At 50.4% G+C, this 13835-nt stretch overlaps 1 protein-coding gene across 14 annotated transcripts in view; it reads right to left on the reverse strand.

Annotated features, from left to right (window-relative positions):
- The window catches only part of IL6R (interleukin 6 receptor), a 47621-nt gene that overhangs the window by 20942 nt on the left and 12844 nt on the right, over positions 1-13835 (reverse strand). For 8 of the 14 annotated variants that reach the window (XM_082435798.1, XM_082435791.1, XM_082435793.1 and 5 more), the window contains 5 exons: positions 6346-6594; positions 5313-5436; positions 2786-2958; positions 1939-2105; positions 1265-1406 (listed from right to left, as the gene is read on the reverse strand). In XM_082435798.1, the coding sequence (XP_082291924.1) occupies positions 1265-1406; positions 1939-2105; positions 2786-2958; positions 5313-5436; positions 6346-6594 (855 nt within the window). Of the gene's footprint in view, positions 1-1264; positions 1407-1938; positions 2106-2785; positions 2959-5312; positions 5437-6345; positions 6595-7143; positions 7957-9874; positions 9987-13835 lie in introns of all 14 variants that reach the window. The other 6 variants (XM_082435804.1, XM_082435800.1, XM_082435799.1 and 3 more) reach the window with 3 other exon arrangements.

A 13835-nucleotide genomic window follows, 5' to 3' on the forward strand; every position in this document is an offset into this window, starting at 1 on the left:
AGTAGGGGTAGGGGTGGGCCTGGACAATTTATATCATTCTATCCTTTGCTTTTTTTTCCATACACACTCAATAAATGGGTATTTTATTATTTTTTTAATTGTCTGGTATTTAAGAACAACTAATTTGGTCCCATTATGCTGCTGGACTAAAAAGATCGGACGCTGAAGCAAGCCTGGAAGCTATTCTAAAATAAGAACACTGGGAACAATGGGATGGGCTGCTACAAGGGATGGTAAGCTCTCCATCTCTGGAAGCATTCAAGCAGAGGCTGGGTAACCACTTCTCTGGGAGATTCCTGCACTGGGTATAAGTCTATTACATCCTAATTTTTCATAGGAAGGAGTCAAAAGATAATGTCTCAAATTATTTTCTCAGAAAAAAGAGAAAAAAAAGCCATATTAGTTTGTTATTCAGAGTGAAGGAGGCCACCAGCAGAAGAACTAGAAACAGAAAGTGAGCAGCTTCCGCTAGAAAGCAGGGCTGGAAATGGGAAGGGGTGGGGCAAGGGACACATTATTATAATCCCTTCTTTGCTTCTTTGCCATGAGAATGTATTAATTTGATAAAAATTAAGTTAAAAAAAATTCCCATGGGTTAAAAAAAAAAAATTAGTCACAGTTGCTAAACAATACATTTCTCAAAAATATTTAATTACATGGGAATGCTCACAAAATTTTATATATAAATATACACACACATAAATATACTTAGAAAAGGAAAGAAGTATAGTAAAATGTTCTCACTGGTTTTCTCTAGGTGGTAAGAATACTGGTGATAATTATTCTTTATATTTTTGGGGGGGAATTTTTCACTAATCGCAGTAATTACAGATGATTATTATTACTACCTTTAACATCTTTTTTTTTTCAAGTAAAAAGCATTAGTTAACTGTGGTAGGTTAAATATAGCTACAAATTTTTTGCAGCTCCTCCCATCAAGTTGTGGAGGAACTTTCCCCCCTTGAGTCTGGGCTGGCCTGCTGGCAGATGTCAGACCTCAAGGAGAACCAAGAGCTCCAGCCACCAGCCAGAGTCAACCGTCAGATGTGGCAGTGAGGCCATCTTGGACGGTGCAGACCTGATGCAGCTGCATTCATGATTCAGGCAAAACCAGCACAAGAGCTGCCCAGCTGACTGATTTTCAGCGTCTTGAGCAGATAAATGGTTGCTATTTTACCATGAGTTTGGGGGTGACTTGTTACACAGCAACAGATAATTGATACAGTAACAAAGCTGAAACATCCCTTCCGCATTTATCACATACCTGTCCAAGGGACGCCCGTGACCTCCTGGCTCCACTCACTCCATAAGCCATGCCCAAACTCCTCCTGGGCCCGGAGCTGCACCACATGCCTCATGCCACTCCAGGCGTCGTGGATGATGCAGTGATACTGGAGCTCTTTGACCTGGGGGCGAGAGGCACAGGTGACTCTGGGGTGGGACCAGGTTAAGCAGCTCCACAGGGACATGGGAGTCCTTGGACAACCCCAGCCCTTCAGCTGCTTCCTCTCTCGGGTCCGGTGGATGACTCAGCTGGGCAGAGACGCTCCAAAGGCTCACACCACCCTGGAGGCAGAGCCAGGTGGGGTTGCCATCTGGGCCAACCGGTGCAGAAGCTGTAAGTCACAGCCCCTGCCCCCATGTAACACAGACTCCTGCAAGCCACACCCTTGACTTGCAGGCAGCCCATCTCTCTTCCCAGCTCACACTCGATCTCATAAACTGGCCTGCAAAGAGGAGATTGGCCTGGCATTATTATTCCCATTTTATAAATGAGGCAGCCAAGGCTCAGAAGGGTTCAGAGACTTACTCAAGGCCATGCAGGCAGTGAGTGGCTGACCAGGACCCAGAACTCATTTTTTTTCTTTCTAGTACCCTTTCTACTACCCCTGAGTATCTAGGGGCTCTTTTCTGTCCAGAAGTAAAAGAAAAAATTACCATCCACATTGTGAATGTCTTTGATCGTTCAGCCCGGTATCGGAGCTCAAACTGTAACCTGTAGAAATATGAGTTCCAGGAAGGGGGGTCTTGCCAGGTGACGCTGAGCCAGCGGGGGTTTCTGTCCACGGCGGTGACCGTGACATTGACGGGTGGGTCAGGCTGCACTGTGGGAAAAGGGAGCACAGCTCCTATGCGGCAGCAAGTTTGGTGCCAAGGAGAGACCCATGAAGACTGCAAGTCCCCAGCAGGCAGGACCCCACCTCCAGCCCCAGACCACTTCCCCAGGCACACCCTGACAGGGCCCTCGCCTGCCACAATCAGACCTCTGGCAAGTATCCCAAGGGCTTCCCCGGTGGTGCAGTGGTTAAGCATCCGCCTGCCAATGCAGGGGACACGGGTTCGAGCCCTGGTCCGGGAGGATCCCACGTGCCGCGGAGCAACTAAGCCCGTGTGCAACAGCTACTGAGCCTGCGCTCTGGAGTCCGCGAGCCACAACTACTGAGCCCATGTGCCTCAACTACTGAAGCCCACGCACCTAGAGCCCGTGCTCTGCAACAAGAGAAGCCACCGCAATGAGAAGCCCACGCACCGCAACGAAGAGTACCCCCTGCTCACCCCACAACTAGAGAAAGCCCGTGTGCAGCAACAAAGACCCAACACAGCCAAAAATAAATAAATGAATAAATAAATAAATAAATTTATTAAAAAAAAAAAAAAAGTAAAGCCCAAAAGGCACCAGCTCACCAAACCCCTCACCGGCCCCTCCAGTAAGTCCATGAGGAGCATTAAATCAAAAAAAAGGAAACAGTTGGAGGGGAGATGGAGGCCTGAAGAGCTTACTTACGGATTCCGTAACCCTCAAATGTTTGGGGTCTGCTGGACTGGCTCCCGGCACTGTTGGAGACACACAGGGACACGACGTACAAAGAGTTGTCTCCCTCTGGGACTGCCAACTGGCAGGAGAACTGCTGCGACTCCGGGGAGTACTGGCACGGCTCCTGGAAGTCTTTCACCGGACTGTAGACACAAAACAAGGGCGGGGCTCGCTATCAGTTGCTGCACTTACTCAGGACAGGAGAGAAGGGGCAGGGGTTAGGAGCTCAGGCTCTGCGGTCTGACCCAGGGGGTTTTAATCTCCACTTCACACTCAGTAGCACTGGGGATTTTGAGTAAATTATCCAACCTCTCCAAGCCTCTGTTTTCTCATTCAAAAATGGGAATATTAACAGTACCCACCTCACAGGGGTTTCTTAGGATTAATTGAAAAATGAGTGTAAAACATCTAGCTTAGCATCTGGCATGGCAGTCTAAGAGGCTGCACTAGAGGGCGCGTTCAATCACTGTGGCATCACAGAGGTGGTGCATTCGGGCTCCCTGCCAGGTCCTGGGCTCTTGGCACTGCAGGGGATGCAGAAAGGAATCAAGAAGCCCCACCCTGGCCTCAAGACACTAACAGAAAAGACCTGCCCTCAGAGGACTAGGACAGCCAGTAGAATGCCATTCCAGAACCTCGAAGTGCTGGAAGGGTTTGCAAAGAGGTGGCAGCATTTCCGGCAGTGAGCCCAGAAAGGAATCCTGGGTGATGAAGATATTAGAGGTGAGTCAGACACTGTCCCACCTGGCCTGGAAGCCTGAGACTTCACCCACTTGTGACATGTGTGGGCATGTGAGTCCAGGGCAGCCACTCACCCTGCCGCCTCAGTGACGGATCACCCATCAACCTCTGATTTGAGTTTGAACCCCAGGCCCGGCACAGACTTTCCTTCTGGGAAGCCTGCTCCCACCTTCCCAGTCTGAGTGAGGGCCTCCCTCCCTCCCTCCCTCCACCATCACTCAGGCATCCATCCCACCTAACACTGAGAAGGTGGGACCGTCTGCTTACAGGTGGGTACCCCCGTGGGGCTTGAGGGCAGGGGCCCAGTCCTGTTTGCCTTGTGCCTCTCCCTCAGCCTAGTACGGCACCCAGTCCACGGCAGACACCGAACTCGCCAAACACTTATGGAGAGAGCAAAGGAGCAAGTGCAGTGGGGGTGAGGGTGTGACTGTGGGCACACACACGAGAAAAAGAGCAGAACGTACAAAACCTCTTTCCAGGGGCCTGTTTCACCCCCGCAGTCCCAGGATGGGCCTGAGTGAGTTCTGGAGGCCCCAAGGCTCTCACAGTGGCTCCCCATTCCCCCTTCCTCAGTTCAGGGTAGACAGCCCAGGAGGAGGATGGACATGCCCGAGGCTGCTGGCAGGAGGAGGCTGTGAGCTTAAATGCCCTGTCCTCTCTCATTCTTACTGTCAACACACAAATTACTCTAGTCCAAGTGTCAATTGAATAAAGCTTTCCCAGGGCCACTGCACAGAACATCCCATTTACGGAGGAATGCCTTCCAGGTGCCACACAATTATATCCCAACTCAGCTTCGGGCTGTGGAGATTTCTGACCTTCCTCTACTTGGAGTGTGAACCATCAGTCCTAATGGCAGCTGCATCATGTGCAGATGGGCAACCTATACATGTCCCTGTGCAGAGACCAAAACATAAATATCACCACCAGGTGACTCACTGGAGACAGACACAAGTGGAAACCAAAACACCCAGATGACGTCCGTCACTGCTCGGATTTTTTGATACTCTGATGATTGCCAGCTCAAACTCAGTGATAAACAAACATCTGGACTACGGGGACCTTGGCTCTGGGATGGAGACAGAGAAAACTGCAGAGATGTAACCTCCCACCTTCCATCTGTGCCTGAACTCATCCCAGGTCCCCTCACTTTGTGCCACAGGGACCCCCAGGCAGGTGTGACTTCCTGCCCCGCTGCCCCCAGCTCCCTCTCCCCACTCTATCACCACCTCCTCTCATCGGCCATTATAATGGGAAAAGCCCGATAAGCTCACAGTCAGGACACTGCCCACGAGCTGCCCTTCCCCTCCCGAGGACATCTGCATCTTCTTAAGAGCAACGCCCAAAACCTTTGTATTTTGAATGAAATCAGACAGGCTGGGGTTTGATTCCCGGCAGAGCTACTTACTAGCTAGATGACCTTAAACAAGTTAACCAATCTCTGTGGTCCACAGTTTCTCCATCTGTTAACGAGAAAAACAACACCCACACCCCCACATCCACCCCCGCTATTGTGTGGGTTAATAGGACAAATATTGTAGCACAGTGAAGAGCACAGGGTGAGCACTTGTGGCGAAGTCTCAGCTCCCTCCCTCATTCCCTTCTCCTCGGTCCAAAGTTCTTACTTACTTTCCAATAGCATTTTGGAATCACTGGCCAGCCAGTCCCCCTTGGGGTCCTCTGAGAGCCGCCACCACTCCCAGGGCCTCAGGAAGGATGGAGAAGACAGACACACAGCCCAGCCCAAGATACTTACAACTTCCTCACCAATAACACGGCCTTGGTGGTCGGGGACGGGGGACTCCGAGGATTCCACTCACAGCCCACGTTGCTGAGGGGGCTCTTCCGGAAGCACGAGAGCTGGGGCTCCTCGGGGGGAACTGGAAGGAGAGCACACAGGCTGAGGAGGCAGCACACCTCACCGCCCTTCCGGGGGAGCCCTTGACTCAGCGCCCTGGCACCAGCCTGTACCACAGCCAAACAGCCACAGACAGATCTAACTGTGGTCGGGAAATCAAAGGATGCCAAAGTCCTCTTGTCAGGCTAGGAGGTGGGGCAAGTGAGGGGAGGTGCCTGGAGGCCAACTTGCCTAAAGGGGAGCGAGATTGGCACCAAAAGTTGGGGCTTTGGAGTCCCACAGGCCTGGTTGTGTGGCCTTGGGCAAGTCCCAACCTCTCTTCAGTTTTCTACTATAAAGTTAAATGACGATAAAATAGTCACCATAATACTGCTGCCTCTCACTGGCACATTGGGAAGATGGTATGAGACACCAAGGAAGAAAGTCCCTCAGCACAGGGCCTGGCACACAGGGCATCTGACTATAGGATGTCTTATGAGATGCAAGGGAGTTAGGAACCTGCTAACTCTAACAGTAAGATTAGTTCGTTTGAGAGCTTACTATGTGCTATGCAGAGTTTTTAACACCATATTTAATCTTTACAACAACCCTGAAGTAAGTTAATAAAATCAACCTTATTTTACTAACGAGGGAACTGAAGGGCAGAGAAGTTAAGCCGTGAAGGAGGAGGATTCGAACCCAGGCCCCTTGCCCTCGACCCCCAAGCCCTAACCACACAGCAAGGTCAGCTGGACGGCGTCTCCGTCAGCCAGATGCCCCCACCCAGCTGGAAGTTCTACCAATCTCGCTGGCAAACGTCACTGGGCCTTTCCCCGAAATACTTGGGCCAGGGAAATAGCAGGAATTTAAAGGGTCAAGCAGGGAATCTCTCTCTGGAATGTGCAGAGCAGCGCTGGGAGCCGTCTCTGGGAGCTCTGAGCACACAACTCACCATCCACCAGCAAACGCACGCTTCCAGCTGGGCGGCCGTCCTCGTAGCACGAATAGTTTCCAGAGTCGCTAAGCAGCACAGACCTCAGAAGCAGCCTCCTTCCCACGCCAGCCCATCTGCCTTGGCGTGAACCTGTGACCTGATTCCTGAGCACCCAGTGAACGGTGGCATTGTCCCCCGCTTCCCCACCTGGGCAGGTCAGGGTAACGCTGGCCCCTGGCAGGCTGGTCAGCACATCGTTTGCCATCTCTGCAGGGGGAGAAGACACTGGGTAAGCCCACAGCAACCTGACAAAGGGACTGCATCCGATTCGGGAAGCCACAAAAGGCTCTAGTGCTAAACATCTCTCAAGTCCCTCCATTGGCCCAGGCCACCATCACATCACCTCTTCCTGGGTTATGGCAATGGCCTCCCTGTGGCCTCCCAGCCCCAGTCTTGGCCCTCTCCACCCAGCTGCCCCAGGGAGCCTTCCAAAGCGGCTATCTGGCCACCCCACTCCTTTGATTAGAAAACCCTTCAAGGGCCTACCGCTGTCCACGGCATAAAGTCCAAGTTTAGAGGCCTGGCCCACAGGGCTTTCCACCACCTGCCCCCTGCTGACCTCTGAGGCCTCATCTCTCCCCGCTCAGCCTTAGAAGAGACACAGTCCCCCCACCCCATCCCCACACAACTTCCTCCTGTTGCAGGTCTCAGCCTAAATGTCCCTTCCCCAGAGGCCTTCCCTATCTCCTCAGCTGCATTAGGCCCCCATTCTACCTCCCCCACCATGTCACCCATCACACACTGCCGTATAATTACCAATTCTGTATCCATCTTCACTTCAGGATTCCAAATGCCACAAGAATAGGCACGCTGTTTTGTTCTCTGTCATATTTCAGTGCCTAGATCATTGCCTGGCACACGGTGGTGGCCCACTGAGCACTTGATGAATGTATAAATGAATGTATACACACAGGAATGAATGCCACGTACCCAGTGGGACTCACAAGATGCATGAGTACACAGGAAGTCTCAGAATCCCAGGGTCCCCATTTTACAGGTAATAACTGAGGCACAGAGGAATCAGGAGACTTGCCCAAGATCACCAATAACTCAGCTGAGAGGCAAACCAGGTCTTCCAACTCTGTTCAGTGCTCCCTCCAGAACCCTACACCTATCTATTAAACCACTTAGGGTAATGTTATTTTTATTCTAGGGACCAAATTGGAAAGTAAAAGGGAACAAATGCACTCCCCACCCCTGAAAAATATCATGCTACTCAAGGAAAGGATATTAAAGATACAAGTAAACTTTTTTTTAGTATAGGTTAAATAGATTCATAGAATCTAAGTTTTTTTTTTAATAGATTTATTTATTTTTGGCTGCGTTGGGTCTTCATTGCTGCACCCGGGCTTTCTCTAGTTGTGGTGAGCAGGGGCTACTCTTCATTGCGTTGCGTGGGCTGCTCATTGCAGTGGCTTCTCTTGTTGCGGAGCACGGGCTCTAGGCGCGCGGGCTTCAGTAGTTGTGGCTTGCGGGCTCTAGAGCGCAGGCTCAGTAGTTGTGGCTCACGGGCTTAGTTGCTCCGCAGCATGTGGGATCTTCCCGGGCCAGGGCTTGAACCCGTGTCCCCTGCATTGGCAGACAGATTCTTAACCACTGCGCCACCAGAGAAGCCCAGAATCTAAGATTTAAATTAGTCTAGCCAGCTGAGGAAGCTGAAGCCAGGGAAAACAGCAAGTTTTCATGTTAAGCACACTTGGTCCTTCTAACCAAATGTGTAGCCATTTATTACCAAACAGCAGCCATAAGTCTGGTCAAAGATTTCCGAAAGGCCCAGCAACAGCCTGGGCACCTGACCTCACCTCCCACCTGTGCTCCTGGGCTGGGAGGACCAGCACTAGTGTCCCCCCGACCTGCAAAGCCTTCTTGCTTGGGAGGAGTTTTTAATCTCACGCTTAACCGACTGTCCCTCCTCCCGCCGAGGTAGCTGTTGGAGAGGAGAGAATAAGGCTCAGTGACTCCCAGGAGGGTAACACTCAAAGCCAGCGGGGCTGGTTGTCCAGACCAACCGCCGGCCACAGTCCAGAGACCAGGGACATGAGCATCAAAGGGACAGCGACAGCTTCTGTCTGGCTACACAGACTCCCTTCAAGCTTCCTTCTCACCTTATCACTTGGAGTCAGAGTTCTCCACCCTGGCAACCTCTGCCCCGAGGTTGGCAGGTAAGGGACAGGTGCAAGGGCAGCGTAGCAGCTGGTCACCTATGGTTTCTTTCTCTTCACTGTCAGAGCCTTCGACTTTGGGTGAGAAAAATGGCTGAATCTCACCATGCAGCCAAGCGAGTGTAGCCAGGTTCCTTAGACCCCTCTGCCTCACTTCCCCCCAACTACGGGCCAAATGTCCTCCATTTAACAAATATTTGAGGAGGCCCCCAGAGCCAGGCACCAGTGAAGAGGACACAGTTAGGTGGCAGAGAGACCCTGCCCTCAAGGACAAGACATGTAAGACGCATTCACTGCTGCAGAACTGGGGCAGAGGACACAAGGTGCCCCTGAACATCAGCAAAATCCCAGTCCCTAGGAGACCAAGTCCACTGAGGGTACCTCCACGCCCAGAGGGCTTAAAAGAGGTATGAAAAGCCCTAACTACAGTACACCTTTCATACATAATCTTCAGTAATATATTTCCAGCATTTCAATTATCGTTTTCAAATGTACTATATGATATTGAACACATGCAAATTAATATATGTAATGTACATGAAAGCTATTGAAGCATGAAACACCCCCAAGCTCCTACCAACTGAACCACGAGCACAATCACTGTCTCTGAAGCTCCCTCTGTGTCCTGCATCCCCCAGCCTCCCTGCTTATAGTGTTACATTTTGGACTTATCGCTCCCTCACTTTTTTTTTTAATAGATCTTTATTGGAGTATAATTGCTTCACAATACTGTGTTAGTTTCTCTTGTAAATGGGTTCAGTTTTGCTACTCATGGATCCCTCAATTTTTCTTAACTTTGTGTGATATTTGAGATTTATGTAAATAGATTATAGTCTTCTGTGACATGTTTTTGTCATTCATTGTTTCCATGATTCATGTAGCTATAGTATTCATTTTCACTGCTGTGTAATATTCCATTGGACAACTGTATCATTCTCTTGCTGAGGGACGTTTTGGGTCGTTTCCAGTGTTTTGCTATATCAAAGAGGGAACTTTCTCGAAGGTGGCTCTTGGCGCATTTGCCCAAGAATTTCCCTGAGTAGAATTGCTGGTCCTGGTGTGTGTGCATGTCACACATGTCCTTTTCCTTCATAATTGACACACAGTCCAAACCTTTTAAGTCTTATGTGCACTTGACAGTGGCTATGGCTTGCCATGTCCAGTCCACATACTGAATTACATCTTTCCCTGAATCAGGTTAGGTCTAGAAGACACACTGACACTTTGAATCAATATATCGATACTTTCACTTTTCCATTTTCCACTTAATAAAGCAGCTATAAGGACAAAACCTAACATGGATGTCAAGTTCATGCACAAATTACCAACATTGTAGGAACAAAGACGGAGACACTGTCGGGAATTCCCTGGTGGTCCAGTAGTTAGGACTCCGAGCTTCAAGTGCAGGGAGCACGGGTTCGATCCCTGGTCCGTGAACTAAGATCCCACAAGCCGCACGGCGAGGTCAAAAAATAAAAAAGATGGAGACGCTGTCAGAATAGGACAGTCTTCTGGTGGGTGGCCCCACTGTGCAGTGCTTACAACATCCCTCCGTCAGCTGACGAGCGGAAGTCGGAATTCACAAGGCACCAATACACAATAGATTCTCAGGGTTGCCTGAAAGTTCAAGTAGGGGTAAAGGACCATGGTAGGCTCATGCTTTCCTTGGCACTTTCCACATGGCACCATCCTTAACTATATACAGGTCCCCCTCCCCAATCATGACTATGAGGCTGTGAACTCCTACTAGCACTCCTCAGAGAACTCAGTAGGTGCTTAATTAATGTTTAATGTAGGGTGCCTAAGAGGTACCCACAAGGTCAGGGCCTCCACAGTGCACACTCCCAGGAGCCCCTGTCACACAGGACACAGCGGTCTACGTGGTGCCCCTCGTGTTGTGCAGCGGGCAAGCCCTACACTAGAGGCCAGAAGAGCCAGCTTGTCACAGCCAGGAGATGCTGAGGAAAGAAACTATAAGCCTGGAGCCAGAAGGGACTCTCTTTTCTGCTTCTGCCTTTGCCAGTTCCAGGAAATATGTTTCTCTGGTCACTTCCCTTACCCCCAGTTCAGATGGAAGCTCTTGCCGTGGTTAGTGACCAGCTTGAACAATAGCAGGGGCTGTTCTGTTCCTGAATTCACTAACAATGGCTAGAGTATTTGGGCAGCTCAGAGAAATCACAAATAAAAAGACTTTTTTTCTCTTCTACTAAAGCAGAGCTTCAGGAGCAACATAATGGCCACTTCCTCTGCCAAAAAACTTGAGTAATGGTTTTCTGAATCTTTAAAACTGAGTCACTATTCTTTTTTAATGGGGAATGATTAATTGTAAAACACCCATTGGCAAGTATTGCCTGTCCCTGCCCTTCTTCAAAATACATTTCTTCTAGAACCTGTGAACAATGCTGTGTTAACTATGCCTTTAAAAGCATTCTATGCAGGATGATCACAATCAAACACTCAGAGAGGAAAGACCACCAGAAAATACCCTTGCTACAGTCAGAGTGGGCAGTGCTGGCCCTACCCAGCCACCCACCCCTCTGCCTCCTGACCCGAATCTCTGAGTCAGTGCCCGTGACACCCGTGGGGCTGCATAGGAGGCCCTGGGCATGTCTCTTGTTTTTTTTTGGCTGCACCTCGCGGCTTGCGGGATCTCAGTTCCCCAACTGGCGATTGAACCTGGGCCAAGGCAGTGAAAGCCCGGTATCCTAACCACTAGGCCACCAGGGAACCCCTGCCTGAGCAACTCTTTGAAAAGGAAGAAGTGATGTTCACAGAATGCCCTCCTGGTACTTCCACCCACCTCTCCAAATGATGGGACTAGAGGCAATTTCTTTCTCTTCCTTTCATCTTTCTGTATTTTTTTCAATTTTCTATAAGTTGTTTGTATTACTCTTATAATGAACACACACAGACACACATACATATGTATATATATATTTAAGACAAAGAAACTACATAGCCTGGATCTGTCCAAGTTATCACGCCTAGGGAGGGAGGAGGTGGGGCAGAATGCAGTGGACACCAGGTAATAGGGGTGGGGTGAGACTGGATTTTTCAGGAGAAGCAGCTTCTGACAGCACCTTCGGTCAAAGAGCGTTCACCCCCCCACGCTTGCAGCTCTGCCCTCCAACCCTTGCAGCTCTCTGTTTTGTCACTTTCGCTGCACGCGACACACTTAACCCTCAGCCATGCTGGCCTCATCCCCTGGTGGACACAAGGTCACCATCCCTCCCTATCTGCCCTGTTTGTCTGCTCCTTGGAGTCTGCCAGGGCCCTCCTGAAGGCCTCCCTGATGGGGAAGAGCCAAAGGGAAGAGACACAGTGGGGAACAGGTGAGGAGGGAGCTCCTGAGAGCATCCTGTTCCCCAGAGATGTGCCCCAGCCATTCTCACACTCCCACTCTGGGAGGTGAGGGGACCAGGTGGGGAGGGAGGGGTTGGCCCTGCACACTCTGACATTCAGCACAGCATGCAGTTTAGCATCTGCCCTTGAGCAATTGCTCAGCCATTTGAGGCCAGCATTGCAAGTCCATGCCTGTCCCCTCCTTAAGATTCAAGAATTTTTTTGTGCACCATCAAGTGCAAGGCCAGAAATCTTAATCCTGGAGAGAGAACTGACAGCTAGTGGTGAACACCTACTATGCACTGACACTCCTCTCCACAAAACCCCATGGACAACTTAAAACTACCTATAACACAGGCTGCCCTAAGATAAATGTCCCTGACATATTGAGGGAGCCAAGAGGAGGGGTAGAACACTCAAAAAGGGAGGGATTCAATGGAAGAGATATTTGGGTTGAGCCTTGAGACATGAGTAGGAGTTTGATAAGTGGAACTACAGGGAATGGCATTGTATAAAGAGGGAACAGCATGGAAAGGCATTGAGAAGTGAGGGCCCGGGGAGGGCAGGTATCTGGTGTCCTCCAAGGGGATCAGAAACCTGACTCTGCAGGCAGAGGTATGTGCAGGCTCAGTGCCCACCCACCTCCAACCCCAGCCTCCAGGACAGGAGCCAGCAGTGCTTCCTCCTTCTGTTAATCTTCCAATCACCAGTGCCTGCCCTCCCCCCAGCCCCCCACCCCTTCCTGGCCTCCTAGTGCTCCTAGTGCATCACAAAGCATCCCAGAGGCAGCAGAGAGGAGGAGGCGGCGAAGGACTGTTGAGCCTCCTTTGTTCTTACCAAGGTCAATGTCAGATGCAGGGTGGCAGCACCTTACATCCCAGCTGCCTACCAAAAGGGATTGTGCAGAGGACCAAAGCACCTCACTTGGGACTGAGAGCAGAAAAGTATCCCCTCCTGAAAACAAACCTCCCCAAATCTCCTCCTCAACTGTCAGTGAACTCAGTATCTGGTCTGGTCTTGTTTAGTCACTGACAATTAACTGGGTGGGGTTGGACTGACACCAAGATACACTCTTGTCTTGATTTGTCCTTTAACATAAAACACATCTCTAAGAGTGGCAGGCAGCCTGGCATAGGGGAAGCAGCCCTGTGTTATCAGAAGACCCGAGTTCTATTCCTGGTCTTGCCACTGACTTGCAATGAGCCTTGGGCACATCACAGCCCCTGACAGAGCCCCACTCACCTTCTCTACGAGGTGAGGGTTCAGACTACAATCTGAAGCTCCCTGCTGCCCCTGTTCCTGCCGTCTAGCATCTTATCACTCTGAATCACTAGCTCGCAGGGGGCAGGAAGCATGCCTGTGTCTGTTTATCTCAGACAACAGCCCAGCTTGAAAATACAATTAATCTATGGACTTATTATTCTAGTAGTCAATGACTTTTGGAGAAGGATGATGGCCAGGGCATCCCAGTGCCCTCAGACAGACGCGTCTCCTTATCCCTAGAGAGCCCCAGGAGAGGGAAATTCCCATAACCTCCCTCGCCTCTCACTCCTCAAGGGGAAGAGAGTTTAGGTCCTAGTAACCTCTGGCAACCAAATCCACACCTCCCGGCCCAATGCTCACGCAATCCCACTCCCTGGGCCGCTGGGCCCCCCACCATGGCCGACACCTCTCAAGCCTGGGAACTTTGCAGTACAGCCCTGGGAAGTGAGACTCTTCCCCCTTCCAGACCTAAGGTTGGGTGCCAGAAACCCAGACAGCTTTCTTGTTTTTCTACTTTTTTCCTTCTTCAAGTAAACTTGCAAATGTCAATAACCAGAGAAAAACACGCACACGGAGACACATATTTCTCAACTCTCTTGCAGCTTGTTGTTGCTCTTGCCAGCAAAAACAAGTTCAGCTTCCTGGACCCGTTTATGTAAGCGGTGAAGCAGCTGCCCAGTG

The sequence above is a fragment of the Balaenoptera physalus genome (assembly GCF_965194825.1).
Source record: "Balaenoptera physalus genome assembly, chromosome: 1".
NCBI lineage: Eukaryota > Metazoa > Chordata > Mammalia > Artiodactyla > Balaenopteridae > Balaenoptera > Balaenoptera physalus.